The sequence below is a fragment of the Chaetodon auriga genome, chromosome 2, assembly GCF_051107435.1.
Source record: "Chaetodon auriga isolate fChaAug3 chromosome 2, fChaAug3.hap1, whole genome shotgun sequence".
NCBI lineage: Eukaryota > Metazoa > Chordata > Actinopteri > Chaetodontiformes > Chaetodontidae > Chaetodon > Chaetodon auriga.
The window spans coordinates 27,228,717-27,253,514 of NC_135075.1; the positions used below are offsets into that span (position 1 = coordinate 27,228,717).

At 43.6% G+C, this 24,798-nt stretch overlaps 1 protein-coding gene across 9 annotated transcripts in view; it reads left to right on the forward strand.

The window, feature by feature from the left end:
• ptprt (protein tyrosine phosphatase receptor type T) overlaps window positions 1-24,798 on the forward strand; it is a 301,057-nt gene that overhangs the window by 24,299 nt on the left and 251,960 nt on the right. For all 9 annotated transcript variants that reach the window (XM_076744867.1, XM_076744795.1, XM_076744804.1 and 6 more), the window contains exon 2: window positions 22,027-22,152. In XM_076744867.1, coding sequence (XP_076600982.1) covers window positions 22,027-22,152 — 126 coding nt within the window. The remainder of the gene's footprint in view (window positions 1-22,026; window positions 22,153-24,798) is intronic.

Consider the following 24,798-nt stretch of genomic DNA (forward strand, 5'->3'; position numbering starts at 1 on the left):
ATTTTGGACCCTTGCTGACCTTAAATGCAGGCCTTTAAGTTACCACCAAATTTGGGTTGAGTGATTTGATCTCAGTGCATTCCCACCTAGAAGGGAACTCAAAGCAGAAACCTCCATCAAGGCCAATAGTCCAATCACTTGAATCTGCAAGCCAAACCACTGTAATGTCTGAATATATGTCCAAAACTCAAGCTTGGGTGTAAGAATATAATTATACCATCCATTCATGAATGATCTTGGATGGCGATGTGGAGTCGTTGTATTCCAGCTATTCACTATTTAACTTTGCTGGCAAACAGACAAACAAACCAAAATGAAAACACAACAGAACTGATGGAGTCACAGCTTTTTCAGAGCTTTTACCGTTTTAGTGCAAAGTATGAACAGGGATTTTGTTAAGAATTTTCTGCCAATATTTGACAACCTACGGCTGTCTCCTAAACCAACACCTGAAATGTTTAATTGGTTCATTCATCCAGAGTTTTCTTACGTTATTGTATTCATATTTTCACGCAGTGTTTTCATTATTACTGCTTTACTAAATGTTTAAGGATTTAGCTAGCATGTGAGCATGATGCTAAAAAATGAAACAAAAAACAAAGCTGACAATTGATGAATGATAATGTTACGGTGATGCAGAAAACCTCAAATATCCTGTAAAATAAACAGACACTGATCCTGGACCTGATGGATAAATCTAGGCTCTGCAAAGACAACATGCTGAAAAGGATGAAAGAACCGGCCAACGGGAGGGCTGAGAGACCTGAAGCAATGTTCCCACATGAACGCCCTGACTGTCAGAGGCTCGGAGATCAGGCCTGGTTCTCACAGGAGGGCCACGGCGGTGGACAGCCCACGGAGCCAGATCTGGACTCCCTCGAGCAACAGTTCATTGCTGTCTTTGAGAGCAAGGGAACACCCATGGACAGAAATGAAACTGAGGCATTTCATCCTCCCTCAAAACAACAAGAGCGAGAAGCCTTCGACTGTAATCCGCTTTGTGAGCAGAAAGCAGAAAAACGCTGCGCTCAGGCAGGACAGAAAGCTGAGAGGCACCAACGTCTGTATCAACAAACACCTGAGCAAGAAAAACGCAGCCGCTGCCAGACAAGCTCTGAGGACACGGACGAAGAGCCGGCCGACGTGGACAGCAGAGTGCTCATTAAACCAAACGGCTCACCAGAGGAGGGAACAGTGCTGATCATGACAGACGTTACAGAACTGGACCAGTGGAAGCAGCGACCCCCCCGTGAACAATAACCAAGTTAATGAAACTGTCACTCGAAGGTGACCTTAAGGGCTGCTCGTTAAGAGCCGAGTGGGCCATGAACATTGCTTATGAGGATGATGATTGACAGATGTCAGTTTTTTCCTCCACTGATTCAATCATCAGCTGATCAGCTGGGCTCTTCAAATCTCCCCAACAAAGTTTTGGAAGATTCACGACCTGAATAATTTGATATTTTATTGCTTTCAAATGGGTGAAATCTGTCACACATTTACATTCATTCATTCATGGTTCAACATTTTCTTTAAGACACGATGGTATTATAGCTGGTTCGGTATCTCTTTGTCTTTGCGCTTTTGGTCTTTCTGGTTCAATGCAACTAAAATTTGTATTATATGTTGCCGTGTAAATAAGGACCTCAGGATGACTCACTCTGTGGAAGCTAATCGTGTTCCCATAAAGAATAAAGCACCGTCGAGTACTTCAGAGCCAAAAGGAACTTAAAGCTAAATGAGAGGGAAAACACAGATGTTAGCAAGACAAAATGCTTTCGACACCATCTTGTTAGCATGTTAGCATGGTTGGATGCTAAGTAGTTAATGACTGTGAAAACAGCTGCTAGAAGGAGGCCACGCAAGTCTGTAGCCTTGGGAGGTGATAGTTTAATGAGGCTAAAACCCGATCACACACACACACACACACACACACACACACACACACGACATATACATGCACTGATCTCCATCCTTATTCCAATTCAGTGACCTCAAGGCTCTAAAATTGGAAGTGGAGATTTGTATTTGCGTGTGTGTTTGTGAATGTATGTGTGTTTGTTTGTGTGTGTGTGTGTGTGTGTGTGTGTGTGTGTGCTAGAAGCAATTCAGGGGCTTTTTTTCCACCCTCACTAAAATATACAATTTGTTTTCAGAGAGGTGGAAGCCTAGTTTTCCACATTCAAGTATTAAATCATCTTAATTAGTTAATTGGTGAGCATAATTAAATTTGCACGGCTTAATTGCACCTCAGATTCTGCCACACTTCCACTTAGCCCTTTGATGGCAAGCTGTGTGTCTGTTTGCATGTGGGGGTGGTGTATTGAATACCGTCTTCGTCGTCCTCCTACCCCCTTTCTGAGACTCAAAAGAAGTGCTACTTTTCAAAAGCTTCTGAAGACTTTGGTTTCTTCTCTGGTTTACGAACGGCGGAGAATGCTGCCTTTGATTAGCATTCCAATCAAATTACAGCTGCCCACTTCTCCCTTTAAAAAAAAAAAAAAATCTTTTATCCTTTTTTCTTCTTGTACCCAGAGACAAACCCAACTTTCAGTGGTGCAGCAGAAGTGTGGACTTTAAAATTGCAGATTGAAACGAGGTCATTTTGTTTTTCATTCATTTGATGTTTTTCCATTCGATTGAAAAGTGTCTTCTTCTTCTTTTGCCTTGTTCCAAAACGAGCAGAATCTAATCAAAATCAGCCTTGTGCAAAGTATTTGAAGGCTTTTTTTTTTTTTTAAGCCACCCATGTTGGCTTAGATCTGGGAGATCTAAAAGTGTGGCATGCACATGTTTGGGTGTCTGTGATCTAAATTTTGTTGGGTTTAGCCCAGCAGGGTCAGTCGTCGCTTTAAATTCCATTAGATAACATGAAACTTGAACGCTCCCTGTTGGGAAATTGGATAGATGATGCTGCAGATGAATACATTCAGCAAAGTGAACATGATATGAGCAACAAATACATCAGCTGTGAGAGCTGCTACAAGCCACAAGGTCAATAGTCCCACAAGACTCAATGAGATGAACTGAAATGATGGAAAAATATGATTGTTGAAGGATTCGCTAAAATCATATACAACCAAAGAAAGTAAGAATAGATTATGTGGAGGAGGAGTGTTAGTTTGTGATTTTTGCAGCAATTTGGCCTCTGAACTGCTTGCCAGGCTGCTTCAGGCCAGGAAAGTGAATGTAAATACTGAGACCTGTAGAGGAGTCTGACCTGACTTAGTGTCAGGCGTTTATGTATTAGGAGAAATGAATGTGGAATTGCAGCATGACCGCCTACTCGTTTGCACGTAACATCCCAGGGCATGTGCCAGAAAAGTTTATTCTCTGCCTAGTTTGCTTCCACTTTGCTTCTCCTGCTCTAATGAATATTTTCTCGTTGGTTCGAAAGGTCGTAGCCTGATAGTTTATTTTCTGTCGTGTGTCTTTTCTAATGGCTGTCTATGGGAAAATGTTTCCCGGTTGAAGACATGTTTTGTTATACTTTTGTTTTCTTCTTTTCATGTGAAAATGAGAGCAGAGTTTGTGATGGAAGACACACTTCAAAGTAATATGACAGTAAAATGAGAGGACAGCAAGCAAGCATTCAGCGTCTTATTCAAAGACGCCTCAAAGGTACAACTTCTAGTTTCTGCTTCGGCGTGTCCACAAAGATCTGCAAGGGTCCACAAGGACCATCCGCATGCAGCCCAAAATTTAGGACAAAAATATGCAGACACCAAATGAAGTAAACGAAGCAACACACGTCCACTGTGGGCGTCCATTTTTTCCTCAACATCACAACAACATTGCATCTTTTTCTCACCCACCACGCAAAACAGGATCTCCTATGTAGCCACACTCAAAGTCACCAAACTTACTGTAAATTCAACACTTTACATGACGAGAAAGCTGCACGTCGTTAATACATCAGATAATGTGGGATTGTGGAAATTAACACCTAGTTTGGTCCAAACCTCTGGACTAGAGGAGCTGAGGAAATTCTTGAATTTCTGAGGTGAGGCCAGTTTTTGTGCAGCTGAATGAACAGCAGGAGAGAGAGAGAGCAGGGGAAGAGACAAATGGACAGAGTTTGAGGAGAGAGCGGACGTATCCCCTGGCTTTTACAAGCTGAGGTGTTTCTGTAGCACGAACCGTTGACCTGTGTGTGTGTGTGTGTGTGTGTGTGTGTGTGTGTGTGTGTGTGTGTGTGAGTGTGTGTGTGTGAGTGTGTGTGTGTGTGTGTGTGTGTGTGTGTGTGTGTGTGTGTGTGTGTGTGTGTGTCCATGCATTGGTAGTGAGGCAGCCACCACTGTGACAGGGAGGAGAGTGGGAGGATGTATCTGTCAAGAGTTCAGTGTGGTGTGTTTGTGTGCTCTGTATGTATGTGTGTGTATGTGTGCGTGTTGACCGCTGTTGAAATCTGTCAGAGGGAGACAAGTTGAGGTGAAGAGAGGTCCCTGTGGTGTGTGTGTGTGTGTGTGTGTGTCTTTGTATGGGAGAGAAAGCGATTCTGTGCTCATGTGTTTAAGCCTGTTTTGAGTGTTTTTCTGTGTGCATGTGAGTGTGTGTGTGAGTCCGTGGCTGCTGGGCTGTGTTGAAGCTCCGTTCCACTCGACCACCCTGGTCCAGACCAGCTGTCAATCATTTTGGAACCTCCCCCTCTGTCCAACCCCACAACTGCCAGACACACACACACCACACACACACAGAAACACTTGCACAAAATGTGAGCTAGCTGCAGTTCGGTATCACCCACACATTGAAAAGGACATGGACACACACACCCGCCTACGAAATGTTCTCTCTATTTTTTTACGTCCCTCCAACAGTCTGTCCAGAAAGAGGAGAAGAGAGAAGACATGTCCAAGTGCTTTAACTAACAAGTAAGGTCACACACACTTGGGTCTTGTTTGGAGTTTGTGGCTGCAAGTGATGAGCATCTCGGACTGGGAGGCTCATTAATCACAGTCTTCATTCTGGCCACTGGCCTGCATTACAGATGAATGCACACACACACTCACACATATACTAGTCGATATTATGGCCCCATCTTGTCTTGTATTTCTTATAGCTAACTTCAACTGTTTTGTTCCGAAATGTAAGCAGTCCTTAACCACTGTGATGTAAGATGTTATTTTTTTGTAACACACCGGTAACTGATGTCTTTCTGAAAAGGGGTGAAATTAAAGGAGCGTTCATTCATTCGACTCACCTAATGTAGTCTCAAGGAGATTGATAAACTTTACATGGAAACACATTCAGTTTTGTGTGAAAAGGAGAAACATTTCATCCATTTCATGTCCTGTAGAGACCTCGTGTGTGTGGGTACGATGTGAAATGTCCTTTAGGTGCAGGTTGTTTTGTTGGACAAGGTCACTGACAGGTTAGCTGGAGTCAGAGGGGGTAAAAATACATTACAGTTTAATATTTCAGTCTGAAATAGGCCAATGGCAGGCTCTGGGGAGGACACACACACACACACACACACACACACACACACAAGCAGAGGCATGCACACAAAGACACAGCCACACACACACATTTGTAATCAGGGCGGTGTAGATGTGTGTTGGAGGGTTATGCACCTGTCCAAAGCTATAAAAACACAAACACGTATAAGCACACACACACGCACACACACACACACACACACACACACACACTCACACACACATACACCGGAGCCTTTGGGTACGCCTGTCCTTGCTCTCCGGTCGGGGTGAAAGGCTGACCTGGTTTCAACAATATGACCTCAGGTGGTACAAACTCACACAAAAACAGCACACACAATGACATTCAAACAAATGAATGCACACATGTGCAGGTGCACACAGACACACACACACACACACACACACACACACACACACACACAAATGACTGCACAGGTAATGCCAGTTAAATGTACTTATACACACATGTTGTACTTTGCATCTTTTGTTCGTGTCCATGTTGTAGTTTTTGTGTTTGCTGATTGCCTCTTGGTCGGCCTGTTTGCACAGGTTTTGTGGCTGTCTGTAACACACACACACACACACACACACATACACACACAGCTTGAAAAGAGGATGCTTGGCTCATTCCACCAATAAATTTTCTAACAGAGATCCATCTTTATCACGGCGGGAGAAAGCATAAATTTTGTCTATAACTGTTTTGGTCCACTTTGAAGGGAGAGAGAGCGAGATAGGTAATCAATAAGTGTGTGTGCATGCGTGTGTGTGTGTGGCAGTGAATGGTTTACTGAGATCAATGTATGTATGTGTGTGTGTGTGTGTGTGTGTGTGTGTGTGTGTGTGTGTGTGTGTGGAGCTAATCTTTTATTGATGAAAGAGTAGGCTGGGATTAAACCAGTTAAACTCTCGGTTAGCACCTGAAACACTGGACAATACTCACATTGTCACGTGTTACTGATGGATACTGCGTAGAATTCGAGTGTTAACCACCTTTACTACCATTACTACTGCTAGAACTGCAGCATAGCCACTGTATGTTTGATCTCACTGTGCGTGGATAACTGACACCGAACACTGTTAACTCCTCTGATGGGTGGAGAGCCAGTAAGCCATGTTTGATCAAACTGCATATACTCAATATTTTCTCTTGTTGGACTGTAAATGAATAAACCCTCAAAGTGTAAACATCTGTTCACCTGTTAACAAGTGTGTTAGCAGCTAGCATAATAAGGTCTTTCACAGCAACTAGTTTGCGGATGAATAGTTACACATTATGCTGCAGTGCCCACGAGCATGACCTGCAAACAGTATCTGTTTATAGTCGCTTTGAGAGGTAGTGACACACAGGGGAAGGCACGACTCTGTAATACCTGCTGCTTGCGGCCTCTCTTGAAATAACTGGAGGGGGGAGAAAAAACGCGCTACATGAAAAGTTTCTGAAAATATTCAAGGTGGACAAAAGGGCATGCATATTGTGAATCATCATCGCGCAGTTCAAAAGTTGGTTTTCAACATTTGTGAGCCTCTAAAGACAGCTGTTCAGACTGGGCGCCCACTATTTGCATAAAGTAGACTTGACCTCTACTTTATGGAAATGAGGAAAGGCCAACGTGCAGCCAGAATGCATCATATGGACGCTTACGTGTAGCGGCAGCTGTGGAAATCACCCTCACCAAAACTGGTCAGAATGTGTCATCAGATAAGAGTAGAATTGGAGAATAAGTGCCAACTGAGCTAAAGAGCACCTACAGTAAATAACCTCCATCTGCAAATATGTTAGTTACTTCAAAAAAAAAAATGAAGTATAGGCCAAATGGTCTGCTGTGTTCGCGACCTAAAGCAAAGCTGAGAGGAGCTTTTAGCGTTCAAGATGATTTAAATCAAGTATTAAGCCTGCTCGAGGTGCAGAGTGTAGGGCCACTTCAACCTACACATTCCTGATATGAATATTTACAGGGATTAAACTGGCTTTTGCTCTAGGGAAAATTATGTAGAGTAGCTGTGTAGTGTGTTAGCAGGACATGAGTGAGTGTGTGGCCTTGTGTGTGTGTGTTGAGTGTTATTCTGAAAACTTCTAACTATTGACTTCATTATGCGTATGTAAGTCTTTTTGTGTGCATATAGGTAGCTGTTTTCACACTCCTTTAAGGCCAGCTGCATTCATAGAAGCCTGCTCATGTGGCAGGCCGAGGTGGAGCAGCTGCCTCCAGGACGATAATAATATATGAATGTTTCTAAATGAGCTGATAATTTGGAGATGTTAAAATGTCAGATCTGGTGCTGTTATTTTCAGATTCTCAGATGGGAAGTTGATAAATTGGCTGATTAGCTCAGCTCCCCCCCCCCCCCCCCCCCCACACCTCTCTTTTTGTCATCATTTCTCGCCTTAATGTTCAGTAAATAATTCCAATAAAACAAAATAAGTCCTCTTCTATCCTGAGCTGCTGTGAATTGATGGATGCTTCTGATGGAAGTCCTCCAGCACTGTAAAAAGCCTTAAACTCATAAAATTTGTCAGTACAAGATGATTAGCTACCGTAGAATGCATATCCTGCACTTTCACTGCTACTCGATTACTGTGGGAGAAACATGCGCTGAAGGCTGTAAAAAGTGTACGTACGTGACACACACACACACACACACACACACACACACACACACACACACACAGAGCAGTGGTGTTGGCAGTCAAAAACACACCATTCTTCTTCAGCTCTGGGAATTCAGCGGGTAATAAAGAAGCACAACTTGAGCTTATTCCCATGTGTGTCTGTGAGTGTTTACACAGATGCAGATGCTTGGAAACACTGCACATGGCCGACACACACACACACACACACACACTCTCAAACACATCTTGGGGCTAAGGCTGCATGCACACAGGCGCATGAACCCTTAAATGCATTCCTCGGGTCTGTGTCACACCCTTTCTTATTAATTCATCTTATTCAATTAAGCACATAACTACCTGTACTCCTCAAACTGTCACAAATGAGCATTGATTTTCTCTCAACGGCTTATCGGGGAAATACAAATCAGGAGCCGGTCTGTGAGATTAGCATTCAAGATGAGTGATCAAGTTGAAGAAATTTAGCTTTTTCATGTTTTCATTTGTGCATATTTCTACATGTGTAATATTTGGGTGTATGGTGAAGGCCAAAAGGAAATAAATCTAGCCAGCTTGTGTGCATGTGGCCTAACCCTCACCTCTGCCTGACTGCACTTCTAAAAACCACTAATGGTTCCACACAGTGGCAGTGTGTGTGTTTGTGTGTGTGTGTGTGTGCAGAAAGATTAATTCTCAACACACTGCACTGTACACACACACTCACAGCTTCACAACCTTGGACTGGTCTTCATCTCAGAGTTTTCCTCCCTTATTTTGCTTCTCTCTTCCTCTCTCTCAGTGTGACATGTAAAACCACTGAATTATAAATGCCCATTGATTGGCTGAGCTTACAGCTCAATAAGAGAGAGGTAGGCAAACATATTAAAATGGACATGATGCAGTAATGGCCTGATTTTTAGAGCTGAAGACAGACACACGAGTGGATGGGAAAAAAGGACAAAAGTTGTTTTCTAGCTGAGTTGAAAGAGAACTTGAGAAAGAGGGAGTAGGTCATTGGTCTTGATGTTCAAGTAGACAGCAAGGTCAATTGCGCCTCCTTTCAGCTTTCTGAGAAGAGAGAGGGAGAGAGAAAGAGGTAAAAAAAAAAAGTGTTGTGGGTGACGAAGATGTGAGAAATACAGGGGAAGAGGTGAGAGAGAGAGAGAGAGAGAAGAAGACGTGAAGGGAGGAAGGCTGAGAGTGTTCCACCTCATGCATCTACATCATTAAACAATAAAACAGACACCTATAAAGAAGCAGACCACCTGCACGTCATATTATGATCAGTTCGACCCCGAAAGGAGGCTACAAGCAGTCCGGCCAACACTGACTGAGGGTCACCTGACTGGCAGCTCTTTGTTAGCTGTATTTGGGTCAAACAGTTGCTCCCATGAGAATCCTGGCCTTGGATCACGGCACACATCCCTTTGTAAACAGCCCAATCTGTGACACTCTGCAGAGGCTTTTCCCTCTTGTGTTGAAAAAGGACAGACCTCCCCCGCGATGGGATCTAGATACATCAGATGTTGGACCGAATAACTGGAAACATGAAAGATTAGTGAAGCAGAAAAAGACCGAAACACAGAGACATGAGACACAGAACGAGGAGGGAAGAGAAATGAAAAGCCAAGACGAGAATGAAAGATCGTTTACATGTGAGAAAGAAAAGTTTGAGCTTCTCTTCTTTTATCCTTTTTATTCTTTGGCAAGACACGTTAACTCATATTAATCTGAGAGCTGAAGTAAAACACAGCAGAGAGAAAAGAGAGGCAAGGATAAGAAAAGTATAGAGATGAAACAAGCAGGAGAGGTTGCTAGAGGGAAGAAAGGGATGAGGTGAGGAGGGAGAGGGAGAAGAAAGGGTGAGGGCAGGGGTGAACGAGGCAGGCGAAAAGACAGAAGAATGATGAAACAGAGGAGGGAGGGATCACACAGAAAGCCAGTGAAGTGGTGAGTAAAGGCAAAAAAAAGAGGAGGATCAAAAGAGAATACAGAGGAAAAAAAGAGACGGGCAGAGGTGAAAGAGGAGCAGAGGGAGTGAAGCTGAGAGGAGTGCAAGAAGAGAGGAGGACGGGGAGGGAGTTGGTCACCCCTGTAGTTCTGCTAGGAGGAGGTCTGGACCCGCTACCTCTCCTAATGAGCACCAGAGAGAGTGTGTGTGGGAGAGTGTGTGTGAGTTCGGCTGTGTCTCCTGCAAGATGCATTTATAGACAACTAACGCTCACGTGTTGAGAGAAACAGAGTGATGTTTTCAATTAACATAACGAGGAAATGTTAATTAACACGGCAAGTCGCAGAGATCCTGGTAGTGAACGTGTGTTTACTGACATTTTTTATCTGTCTGGCACCAAACTACAGCAGACAGTCCGTCAGTACGCAGCCGTCACTCAGTCAGCAGTGACTTCACACGTGAGGTTTTTACGTCCTGCTGTCCTCGGCGCATGAATGCAGTGTTTGATTGACTCAGAGACACATTGACTCTGAGCGTAATTCAAGTGCCAGACCTTGGCTGGCGCTCACTTCTTCATTGAGCTCTTTCAGGGTTAAGAATTGGTTTTCGTGCAGAGCTTAAAATGGTGTTTATGTTAAAGTTGGAGGAACAGTAACGAGCAGTCTCAGATGAAGCTGAACTGATGACGAGGGTTCCTGCTAACACTGACTCCAGCACAGTCTGTTTGGTCAATAATGCCACGTTCAGAGGAGGCGTTGAATGTAAAAGCGTGTCTGTACGTCTGCTCCCTTTCCTGTTGTTCTTTAATCATTAATCTAAACCTCCAACTGCAAGTGCGTCCTATTTACGGTTATGATAAAATTAAATGTCTGAAAACTGCCGTAGCAGCTGGGACAGCCCATAATGAGGTCAAGATGTACTTGAACGGCTCGAACAAGCCGACCTGTTGCGACGGGCTCATTATGTTGCAACCTGTCCTACATCACGATCGTGACTGTTTGGTTGATTTGTGGCGGTGGTGATGATTATGATGATGTTAAGTATTATGGAGTTGTAAATTCTTTGTGGCAGCGGTGGTATCTGCTGTCACACTGCTGCTTTTCTCTCTCTTTCTCTTTCAAATTCTGTGTGGGACCCGAAGCTGCTCTGTGTTAATGAGAGTATTGAAATTAAACCTCCTCTGTGTGTGTGTGTGTGTGTGTGTGTGTGTGTGTCTAAGACACATATGTGTGTGCTGCTCATCTAATTTTGTCTAATTTTGTGTTACAGAGAGGCACAGAGAGCCAAACAAAACATGCAATTTTAGACTGAGTGAGTTTTCAGCTGCTTTCACTGTAATTTAAGTTTGTGTGTGTGTGATAGAGAGTGTGCGCAAGTGTGTGTGTTTTAATTTGGCTTCTTTTTTGACAGTTTTGCCAAATGGAGCCCTTTTTGATTAAAATATGACTGAACAACACAGACTCTATAAATCTGACAAAAAAGAAAAAAATCTGAGATCTGTGAATTTTTTTAGGGACACTCAGAGAGAATAGAAGTGTGTGTGTGTGTGTGTGTGTGTGTGTGTGTGTGTGTGTGAGAGAGAGAGAGAGAGATAGACGATGTAGTGTAAGGGAGAGGAGAGGAGGTGAAACAGGTTATTAATGCAGAGCTCTCTGCTCTGACAGCAGTGTAATCCTGAGTAGGATTAGCATGCTAATAGTGACAGGACCTCATCAGAAACTTCACAAAAACGTGTGTGCGTGTGTGCGCGTGTGTGTCCTTGGTGAGTCATGTTGTGACTCAGACCATCTGTGACACTTTCAGAAAAGTTTGGAGTGTTCTGAGAGTCGAACCGCCTCCCCCTGTGTGACACGAGAGGCTGAGCGCAGTTCAGATCAGAGAACGTTTCCGATCCTTTATTTTAATGAGTCGCCTTCTGAAAAGTCACGTTCATGAGAGTTCTGCTGTCGGAGTGAGGCAGATGTGAAGAGCCAGACCTGGATCAAACCCAGGTCACGAGCAGGGTCGTGGAGTCAGGCTGGATCACATCAGCTGACTCATCCGTGATGACAAATATGTATTTTTTTAGAAGTTTGCATGCGTTGATCTTAAGCAGATATTGTAATGCTCGAGAAATACCAGTCCTAAAGTGAACACTAGCCGCTGCCAGTGAGTGCACCTGTCGCACTTTTGAGGCTTGTGTTCGACCAATCAGTGACGTTCAGCACCGCAGACTCCGCCTGACAGTTCCTGGACTGACAGAAAGTTCTCCTGAAAAAGGTTCCTTGGAACCACACGTGATGACACACGATGAAATGACATCCTTTGGCACTATATTTTAGCGCTGCTATAAACAGCACTCCATGCACTGGTCCAGACGATCCTGAGATAAGCCAGATAGACTCAACCATCAGGTCATGTGGCGCTCCAAATAAATGAAGCGACTTAACAAACAAGCAGTAAAGAGCTGCAGCTTCCAGAGCTGTTTCCTCTCTGTGTGTTCACCCTCCATCTGCAGAGCTTCTTCTTCTGTTCATAAAGCTGTCCTCCGCTCTCCACAGTAAACAGCGTTTCATTGTTGCTGTCATGATCACTCATTTTTATTTTCTTGTGTTTGTCGTCTCTTTCAATAAACCGCTGAAACTCTGACCCAAACAGCTGATCTATGGCATAATTCAGCGTGCGCCGTGCGTAGGAATATGGAAGTTATATGGCTGAGAAAATGTAGTGCCAAAGGAAAAGGCAGGTACCTCATACAGCCCCACCTCTAAAGACCTGAGCCCTCCCTTTAAAAAGACAGGGATAACAGGGGTGTCCTGATTGTCCTTCTAGTTTGAACTACACATAAAACAGGACCAGACTTCTTCGACGTCTAACCAGATTAGACTGCAGTTCAGCTCTTGGGCCAGTCAGCTGGCCTGCGTCCCAGTAAACAGGCCTCGCTCCGCTGTGGTCAAACTACATTAGACCGAGGCCGGACTCGGCTGGTCTGGATCAAAGTCAAAGGCCAGATGCCCTAAACTTGATTTTCATACCTGTGATTTGTACCTGCAGGATGTGCTCCAGTGCTTGTTCCTCTGTGTGCGTGTGAGACTTGGGTGAGGTGAAGTGTGTTTTGGGAAGCGGAATAGAATTACAGCAGCTTGAGGGAGCACACAAACCGGATCAGCAGTGTGTGTGTGTGTGTGTGTGTGTGTGTGTGTGTGTGTGTGTGTGTGTGTGTGTGTGTGTAATGTGAAGTACTCCTTTCTTTGTCTGCTCTGTCAACTCTTTCTCCTCTAATTTACTACGACTGTTTGCTGCAACCAGTCATTTCAAACAGAAGGGGTGTGTGTGTGTGTGTGTGTGTGTGTGTGTGTGTGTGTGTGTGTGTGTGTTCGTGTTCTATGCATTCCAATCTCTTTTTTCCCCTTGTAGTCACCCCTCTGTCTGAACCAATTGATTCAATTGAGTACAGACATACGTACAACCATGTGTGTTTTTGTGTGACGGTGTGTTGTTCATCTATTGTTTGTGGTTGTGATGCTTGAAGTGTGTCTGTGTGTGTGTGTGTGTGTGTGAGGGAGAGTGAGAGAGAGTGAGAGACAGGCAATGAAAGTGACGTTGTTTTCTGTGTTCTTTCATGCAGAACTAAAGGTTACAAGGCAGGTCCCCTATTGATTCATGTAGCAGATAATTAAAGCCACAATAGACCTTTCAGGAAAACACTTCCACCCCTTTAAGACTTTAACACACACACACACACACACACACACACACACGCACACACTTGCACATGCACACACACATACACACACTAGCACACATACACACATACGCACATGCACTCACACACTGAAACTGAAAGAAGGAGATAAAAGGGAACACTGACTCACTCACTCATTCACTCACTCTCAATGTGTTGGTCACTCATTCACTCACTCACTCACACAATCATTCACTCAGTCTCTCGTTCACTCTTTCACTGAGTCCTTCAGTCACTCGCTCATCCACTCGCATGTTGCTCATTCGTCCACTCGCTTGCTCACTCACTCACTCACTCATTCACTGTCGCTCACTCTTTCAATGACTCCTTCAGTCACTCGCATGTTGCTCATTTATCCACTCGTTCACTCACTCACTCATGTACGTGCTTTTTCACTCACTCTTTCACTCCTTCACAGCCACCCACTTGCTCACTCGCTCATTTATCAGCCGATAATCTTGCAGATATCTTCTCTGCAGCACCAACCGTAGCTGCCTGAACCATCTCAACAGGAAGCCGTCCATCCTTGTTACTCAGAGGCAGATGAAACATTCAGCAGGCGACATCGCTGAAGTCCTGAGCACCGCTGACATCTGTTGGCGTTTAAGTGTTTGCACCTTTTGTCCTAACACCGGCACAGCAGCCCTCCGCCTCGCTCCTTCTGGTTTCCTTTCCTGCTTGTTTATCATTCACTGTCCTGCCGCTCTCATGCAAACTGCACAAACCTCCGTGAAGAGTTTCAGAAGACACAAATGCACACACACATCTGGACGTCATGTCTGGGCAGAATTCAAACCTGAGGCCACATCCAGCGCTTCTTTCCTTCATTCAGTCTCGTTTCTTTCCGTTCTTTGTCAAAGACCGGTCTGACCTTGAGGCTCCTCCACTCATTGGCAGTCACACGACCTCTGACCCCTCTGGATTCTCCTCATTTTATATCATGTCAAGTTTTTATGAAAGCACCTGCAGACGCTTTCTGCATTCATCTGTTTGTCCTCTCACCTCCTTTCGTCTGCACACACAAATCTCTCACCTCACCATTTTGGCTTTTTCCTCCAGATCAAAGGACGACTTCACCCGACACACCACGCTCTTTTAAACACACACACACACACACACACACACACACACACACACACACCTCAAACACATCTGCCCCAGCTGTGTTTAACACTAACAAACCTCCATCTGCTTTCTCTTATTATCCAGGCTTATTGGGGTGGCAGTAATGGCATTTAGTATTTAGCCAGTGAGTTTGTGTGCCTCGGGGTGGGTGTGTCCATGTGTGTGTGTGCGTGCGCATGTGTGTGTATGTGCATGCAAGTGTGCGTATGTGTGTGCTTGAGGGGTACAAGGGGGCAGATGGCATATGTTGGTTTATGGTTTTAAATGACTTAATGGGAATATTTAAGGATCTTGGCATGTTGTCTGACAGTGGATTTAATCTGAGTTAACTAAGAGACAAGACAGGAACACACACAAACAAAATACACACTCGGCACGCACACACCTTAGTGATACCAGAATGAGAACAGAAACTTAAAGAATAAATCAATTAAAAATAGACTCAAAAATGTAAAAAAAAGTAATAAATTATCAGGAAAATTGCAAAACAAATGTAATATGTAAAAAATTGGAGCCTGGATCCTGGAAATTTGAAGCGTGACTGATACCGATTAGAGTTTAAAAGATAATTAATTACTAAATATTGTCCAATATTCATGTATTTGGGGCGATATTGAGAGGACTATTATCCTTAACTGAGCCATCCTTCTAAAGGCAACTTTGTTTTCATATACTTCTTTGTATATAATACACATATACAGTATATATGGTTCCTACTGATTCTTATTTCTTATAGTCTCCGTCTTTATTCATGCTTTTACTGCTCTCTGTAACAGCATAATTTCCCTGTCATGGGATCAATAAAGTTACATCTTCTTGTTACTCAACATCAGTAATGTTGTTATCATAAACAGCTTTATGGATAATATCAGCTGTTCTGATGTATTGTTATCGTTAATGTCATTAATGTACATGCTGTTGGGTATTTTAATGAACCATCTGCTCATCAAACAAGATGCGTTGTTGAGTTTTGCATGTAAAATATGAACTGCAGTGAAGTACGCCGCACATTCCCCTCTGAAGTGTAGAAGTAGCACGAAATGAAATACTCGAGCGACATTCACTGAGTGCATTTGGTTACTTTCCATCTCTGACATAGAAAGCGTTCAGCTCTGCACACACACGAGCGCAGAGCAGCGTGTCCTCAGTTTGTTCTCACACACACTTGAACACGCAGTCACACTCAGGATCAGTAGATGTTATCTAAGTGAGCAGTAAACAGACTCTTTAGAGCCATTCGCCTCGGGGTGCCTCCCTCTGGTTTGTGACTCTGTGGGTCCTGTCGCACTGTGTTAGCTTTGGCTGACATGAAAGGCTCTAATGGCTGCTATTGGCGCCTCGAGGGAGTGGAAATCTTAACATGAGAAAGACGGAGGTTTCTGCTTAAATAAGTGTTATCATTGGAGGATGTGTCTGTGTGTGTAAGTGGGTATATTCAGGGCATGAGTTGCTCTGCTGCTCTTGTGTGTGTTCACTTTGCTGTTGCTGCAAGTATGTGAGTGTTTGTGGATGAAAGCCAGGTTGTTGCATAATGTCACTGTGTTTGTGTGTATTACAGTGATATAGAGTAAGTCTGATCCATGTCGTCTCAACGCATGTCTAAATGCACCAGATGTGAGCTGAAGCAGAAGAAGCAGCTCTGAATGCATGAATGCCCAACAAGCGCTTTACACTTACAACAAATAGCTGCGTTAGTTAAGGGATTTTGTCTCATTCTACATCAGCAGACTGTAAATCATCTTTTAATGTGATTCTAATGCGCTGTATGCATGATCACAACACATTTCAAACAAGCAAATGGGCTAATTCCAATTATTATCATGTGAGATATCGTCTGACAAAAAGGCGAACAGTGACTTAAAACACATCGAAAGAAAAGAAGTGATTCTACAGTTGTTATCAGTTAAAGAGGCCAACACACACACACACACACACACACACATACACACACACACTTCACCACACACAAACACTGAATCACCATCGGTGAAAATGGATGAAAAGTGAATTTCATCCTCAAAAAGCTATTCGTGTTGTGTTTCAACAGAGTGCTTTTACCTTTTGAAATGAGCCTGATTGTGCCACCCTGCGCACACACACACACACACACACACACACAAACACACACACACACAGAAGCCATTAACGTTCAGTGAAAAGTAATTGCCATTCTGCTTATTAAGTTTGGCGAAAATGTTTCTCTGACAGCAAAACAAATTACATCGCAACTGCAGCGACAACAACAAGGAGATGTCCTTGTAATTTCTCTGTCGGCTATTAATTTGTCGACAATAACCGCCGCTGTTTTAAATGAGAAAAGCTAAATTAGGAAGAAAACTGTCATTGGGACTATTAAGGGGAGACTTGGAAAGACTCAATTGAAAAATAAGTTTGAGGCAGCGCACTGACTGAATGCCTGGAGAGGCGTTTGTGTTTCTGGAATCACAGGTTTGATTCACAGAGCAGCAGGAAAGGAGGAGAAATGTTCAATAAACTCGAACATAGATGAAATATTTAATTGGCAGCGGACCATCAACAATCAGATTTTGGCTCCTTTCTCTCCCTGTTTTTGATGAATTATTCTATTTGGCAAGTTCAAGGTGAAAAATGAATCCCAGCCACTCAAAGCTGTCCAGAAAAGCCTGTTTCCAGAGGGCTGCATTCAGTCTTTGTGCTGGTACAAGCCTGCCAGCCACTTGAGGACGGATGAGGGGCCGCAAGGTGACCAACATGCATTCCCCTTGTTAACCTGCCGTCCCCTTCCCCACCCAGAGTGCAGGAGCAGAGGGCTTGTTCAGTTGAATATGTTAATCTGGTCTGCCTGGCTCATCGATCCTCTATCTGACTGAGGTTTGTGAAAGACTCGATCGTGACTCTGAACCATCAGCAGCCTCACTGAGCTGCGTATTGATGAATCCATGGTGCTGTCCGTGGTGCTGAAGTCGCAGGTGGATTTATAAATGTGCCTTTTTCTCTCAGCGTTGGATCTATAATATTCTCTAAACTCTGTCTCATAAATAATCTATTCTGTTCTTTATTGCAGCCTATATGCCCCATAGAGGAGCGTCACCCTCATGTAGTCATAGACTGAGTAAAACATGGACGCAGTCTCCATGACGCCACCCACAGGTTTCTGACGAGCCATTATGAAGCTCAGTGACTTTGGCTGCCGCAATCTTAGCAGCGAAGAGGTGACAAAGAGGTGGAGCGTGGGTGGAGCTGAGGCGGGCTGAATGAAGCCTGGTTGCTGAGACCGAGCAGCAAGCTGTCACTCAAAGCGGCCATGTCCTGAGTTATGAGTAACTTCAAGCCTTAATGTTATTCAAAGGAGCGAGCTGTACAGCAGTCATGAACGAGGACATTAGTTAAAGAGAGCAAACTTTTTTGTACCAGGCTGGAAACATGTTTGTTTTTACTGTCAAGTTGGGCATTTTAATATGGGGGTCTATGGGGACTGGAACAGCTTCAGGTGGCCATTCAATTTTTATATTCGAACGAGAAGTGAGGCTCTCTCGACCAGATAAATCACCATTGCAACGGCCACAGATCCCTTTTTCTCTGCCTCTGCCTTTGTTCCTTTTGTTATTTGAAAACCCGTTTTTACATCTAACTGAAAGTAAAATGAGAGCTTTTCAATCTGCTAACGAGGCAACTAAAACTACTGATTAAAGTTAGGAGTGTAACAGAAACAAAGACATCTTTGTCATCATATTGAGGTTGTTTGAATGAAGACCAGTGCTGTCATTTCTCTTTGTATTTTAATATAACATTTCATTCACATTCACCTTCAGTCCAACAACATTCCCCACACTCTGACTGAAAAGGGATGTGATGTCAGGGGATGATACAGGAGCAGTAACAGGAAGCTGTTATTTATCAGTTATGGGATTTACTTCAAGTTGGTCTGAAACACAGCAATTACTCGCAGAGACGGGTGCTGGTGTGAAAACACCTTTACCATTTGAGAAGCTACTTAGCTGCAGACTGCTACGTCCATGCAATCTGAGCTGGCTCTTCCCACACTGGAGGTCAGAACAGCAGCAACACACCAGCCGAGCTGACTCCACATGTTAGATACAGATGGAGCGGAAACAGCAGCGGACGAGATGGAGGCTCACAAAACATCAGCATCTTATGTGTTTCTGTGCAGAAAATCACTTCCTGCCCTCCGTCGGCAGTTCGTGTCACATAGAAAGAGTGATGTGACGTCATAGGAAAACAACCTTTTCGTCAAAGTCGTCAAGTCGTCAAATTAGTGTTTCGTAGCAGCTGGATACAAACATGTTCGACAACAGAGGAAACGACACGACAAATGCTTCAGAATTTAAACCATAAGAGGGACGAGTTTTGTTTTAACTTAACTTTTTACGTAGTATGAAGAGAAGCATGGCGCCATTTCGATGACGATCACGTGGGTGGTCGTTCTCTTTCTGTGTGTGTGTGTGTGTGCGTGCGTGCGTGCGTGCGTGTGTGTAGGCGTGCTCTAGTCATCATATCAATATTTTATCGTATTGGCTACAGGAATGTTAATTAGCAGAGATGAAGGGGTTCTGCTTGTTTTGGTATCACACTAATGCACACACACACATGCACACACACACACACACACACACACACACACACACACATTACATTGTAACATATGCACAAACCCCTACAACTCAAACACTCTTTCTGTTTACACCACGCTCAGCCTCTCTCTCCATCACACACACACACACACACACACACACACACACACACACACACACACACACACCTCAGACCAGAGTAGAAGTGTAGAATATTATGTTTTAATTATGCAAATTTTCTGACACAGAACATGTGTGTGTAATTATGTTTGTGTGTTTGCGTCAATGAGACGCAGGGAAGGGAGGTGTTGTACTGATTTTCAAAACTAGATCGGGGACATTGACACACACACACACACACACACACACACAGTGTCTAGCCTACCGCTGTGAGCCACTTCTCCCTCTCATCCCCTGATAGTGGTCTTAAAATTGCAGATCCGATATTGAATATTGATGCTGGATCCCACTCAGCCCCCCCTCCCCCTTTATAACTCTGTTCTAATGAGATCACTTTGATTTCTTTTCATTTCTAATGAGATCGCTGAACATGGAGGGGGCAATAAAGGCTAATTATCTCAGTATTGATTAATTTATAACAGCTATTTTCATATCTGTAAGAAAAACAGTGTTTTTCCTGGTTTTCAGCCGCTGCTGGAGGTTGTTTTTCAAACAGAGTACAGATACGACACTATCTGTTTCCCAGTTGATGCAAGTCTTGCTCGAAGAGGCATAATCAAACTATACCATAATTTCTTGCATATGCTGTAGCACTGTTGAGCGTGGGGATGTCTGGCCAGAGGGTCTTCGATGGTACACTGACAGGAGGTTGACTCCAGAAGAAGAGTGATTTATTTACAGCGTTACACCATGTTAGAGATGCTACTCAGGAGAAAATGGGCTAAAAACTAAATAAGTATGACAAATTCACTCAATTTTAAATATCAAAAACACACTTATGGGTGAATTAGTCTGAGGCACCGATGCTTCCTTTCTATATGTTTCATCTGCACTGTGTCATACGAAGATCGCCACATTATTTATGACTCTGTGACGGTAAATGTTCACCATTTTCACCATCTTAACATGCTAACCTTCGCTAATTAGAACTAAATAAGAAATACAGCTGAGAAATGAAATTTTGACCTGATGATGTGAACAGGTTTACACACCAAGGGTTAATATGCTACACTGATACACGTCATGCTGCTGATCTCTCCTTGATGTTCAGGGTTTAATCATATTAATTGCCTTCATTACTTCTGCTTCACTGGGTTTTCTAGCATTGCGTAGTTCCTCAGGTGCACTGACTGGCTTTGCAGTCAGGTTTCAGGCTTTGGTTTTTGGTTGTAATCCACAAACGTCTTCCAGCTGAAGTGGAAAAGACCAGAATTTGCTCTTTTGTTTTGGTGCGGGCTAAACTGACAAACGTGCTGTCAGCAGATGACAGCAACAACGAGCCAGATAAAAAAGTAAGCATTAAGTGATTTCATGAATAAAGCAATGACGGTCCCGCATCTCAAATACTTCAAAACAAATTAAAATGGCTGTGTGTCAAAGCATATGTCTAATTAGGGAAGTGCGGTTGTGTGTGTGTGGATGCGTGTGTGTGTGTTCGCGCAGTGCTCTGGGCTAGCAGAGAAGGCTAATGTGGTGGAAAATACGTCTCAGTCGGGCCATGAAATAACGATGAGACACTGTGACTTAATCATGTTGACACATAGAGCTTCCTCTTCATCTGCCTCTCTCTCTCTCTCTCTCTCTCTCTCCCTCTCTCTCTCTCTCCCCCCCCCCCCCCCCCCCCACACACACACACACACACACACACACTCTCTTCTCTGAGAAACAGTGTCTGTCTTACACCGGATCTTTCACTTCATGCTGGTAACTTAATTGATGTTGCTAACAATCAAAAGAAAATAACTTCTCAGAAATTCAGCCCTTACTGAAGTGATTAAAGGTGAGGTTTAAAACATGTTCTGGGTTGTAGAGTTTAATCGCAAATATGGTGAATAACAGGTTATAAAGACTTTCAGTACATCTTTTTATGGGCAGCATTAGTGATTCCATATACTCACATTGTGTACTTCCCCCTCTGTGTGGTGGTTTGAATTGATGCTGATGTCTCATATGGAGTTCAACCCACATCCCCACACACACACACACATGGGGGTGACAGGAAAGGGTGCAGGCCCGCTGGACGTGATGAAACAGCTGGTGCATGGAGGCGGAGTCGTTGACCGTCTTTTCAGTTAAAACAAAATGATGCAATTAATCCTCTCAGGCCACATTTTGTTTGGCTGCACTTTACACTCATGAACTTGCTGCTCTTACTCTGCTGCATTTCTGACAGGGGCTCAGGCTTGTTTGCTGCCCCCAGTGGTCATATGTTGGTATTAAACACCACAGTCAATCAGGACTCAAATGTGTCATTTCTGTACAATGTGTTTGGAGCTTTCTTTGCAAATTCTCCTCTTCATCTTCCTCATTGGGCAGATGGCTGTTAGTGTAGATGAGCTGAAATGTCTGAGGTGCAACCTCACCTTGATGAATTGTCCTTGCACAAGTTTGTAAATGCGTGCGTCTTTTTCTCTCCTGTTCAGGTGGCTGTACGTTTGAGGAGTCTTACAGCAGCTGTGGGTACAGCGTGTCTCTCGGAACCAATGGATTTACTTGGGAACAAGTCAACTCCTGGGAAAAACCCACCATGGACCCTGCGCTGCCTACTGGTAGGATGCTACATCTACGTCTCTCTCTGTCTTTCTATTATTTGCCTCACGCAACCCAGCAGACGTTACCTATGTCCCATCGGTTAAGGCGGGACACACGTATTAGTATTTTTAGGTCAGTTATAAGCTGGACCTGGTCTGCCCGAGTCTGTGTTGTTTGGTGATGATGGTTGGTAGATTAAATCCAGATCCAGTCACTGCTCTTATTCCTCATTAATATTATTTAAAAAAAAAAAAAATTAGAACAGGAATCACAACATCATGTAGCACGACAAATAAATTCACATGTAATCCAAAATGAAGTAAAACTTGATTGACGTTACTTTTTGTTCTGGTTCAGAAACATGCACCAATTCATGTTCCTGTGCAATTTTGGGGTTGCAGCTGGACTTGAAGATGTGTGTTGGTGGAATTAGTTATTTTATGGGTTTTGCAGGCTGACAGTGATGCACGTGTTTTGAGATCAAGCTGCTGAATATTTTTTATGTTTGATGCCAGAAAACATTTACAGGTATTCGGTGTTTCCTCTAGAAGGTTCAGCCACCATCGGCGTTTGGGGCCACGGCACTCGCGTCTTTTGGCCCTTCACCTTGCAAACATCATTTTGTGGCAGTGGGATGAAAAAAATCAACGTTTTAAAAACTCTTTCTGCACGAGGAGAAAAGTTGAGCATGCTAATTTCTCTTTCTCTTCATGTCTGCATCTCTCTCCGTCCATCTGAGGCGGCAGGCTGATATAACTCGATAGATCACGACGTGACCCCAGCTGGGTCTCTCTCTCCGCCTGTCAAACGCCAAATGGCAATCAGACCGCCCGTCCCTCCGTCTCATTCTCTCACACGTCTGTCCTTTTGCTCTCGGTTTCTCGCCCACTCTCTTACTTTCTAAGTCTCACTCAGTCTCTCTCTTTCACACTTTGTCTCTTACGTTTCTCTCCCTCTGTCTGTCGCCGGTCACCTTCTTCTCCTCTCTCAATCACTTGTTTGACTGACATGACTGTTTATCGCAAACTGCGTTTCCAAAGCAGCGTTCAGATTCACAAGCCGCTTATTTAAAAGCCAGAAAGGGCATCGCCTTCTTATTTTTCTCTTTCAAGCTGCCACACTGTTAAATTTTAACAGTCTACAACCTGCATGTCTTCAAAATGAATCTACATAGACACTGTAATGTTGCTGTGGAAGGGTAATGGTGACAATTTCCATGTGAATGCAGTCAGATAGAATAGCTCCAGGTCAGTAATAACATATAATAATGTGCTATGCCACTATGAGAGCTGTCGTGCACTTACGAAGCTCCTCTGAGCCACCAGTTAACTTCATAGGAGTGGAGGGAATGAGATGCACATCTTTCCAGGTGTCCGTCTCCCTGTTGGCTGACATAAAGAAATTCTACACTAGTTCAGGCATTAAGAGAAACATACTTATCACCAGAGAGAAGAATATTTCTGTCTCCTTCCACGCTCCCTTTCTCTCTAACCATTCATCGCATCAATCTCATATTGAACCCAACGATCCTATAACCCTCCCTTCTGCCCTCTCTCATAAATTATCTCTCAGTCATGTCAATTATCGCTCTCATACATCATCACCTCTCCCTCTCCCTCTCTTTTCCCATCATTGTCTCTGACGTGCCAGAGGTGGTGGAGAGAGAGATCTGTCAGCCGCAGCCTCCACTCACCAGACTGAGATGCTGTACTGACGATCTGATACGACTGAACGGGCATGAGCGCCCTGCCGGCCTGTCTCTCGCTCTCTCAGTATATATGTCTCATGTCAGTTATCTGTCTCATCTATCGTTGCGGGCGGTGGTTGTCAGGGGCAATAGCCATCACGGCCTATAAGCCCTTCTCATCATAGACAACTTATCGACTGCATGCTGCCCTGACAGCTGTAGATCTGATAAGGCAGGACAAGAACAAATTGTCTGTCAGTCTCTTTGTCTGTCTCTCGCTTTTGGCCCTTTTTTTCACGGTGTTAAGTCCGCTGATGGTTATATTAAAGTCTCACTGCCATGTTGTATCAATACATTACTGTCAAAAGACTTGCAGCACTGAAAAACGGGACTTTTGTATATATTTCGTTTTCATATGTATGAAAAAAGTATGATGTTTGTGCACAGGTGACAAAGAGCCAGTTTGCACTTCAAATGTTCTTTGAGACGTATAGCTCACAGTATTTGGACTCAACATATGGACAAAACAGGTACGTGTGTGTTTTTAAAGCATCTATACAAATCCAAAAACGATGTACTCTCAAACAGTGAGGCATCATTAAATTTAGCAAATTGAGTAAAGTAGTGCATCTTAAAATCCAAACATTGCGCGGAGCATCTGTTCGCTGATAAGCAGACAAAAGCTGTTGCAGATTTAATTTTTGGATCGTGCAGCCTGCAGTCGTCTGGTCACATTAGTCGATATTTGATGGTAATAACAGCCTTGAAATATGGTCCTGGCCATAAAAGTATGTTCATATTAGGCAAGATATGGGTGATATCACCTAAACTCTTTCTCACACAGTCATTTTTTATGTTGTTTACAGTGATGGTATTATATTAGAGTTAGACAAAGGGTAGGATTAGACCTCTTAACAGCACTTATTTAGCAGAAAACCAAAAGTATATTATATAAATACAACAGTCGGTGTAACAC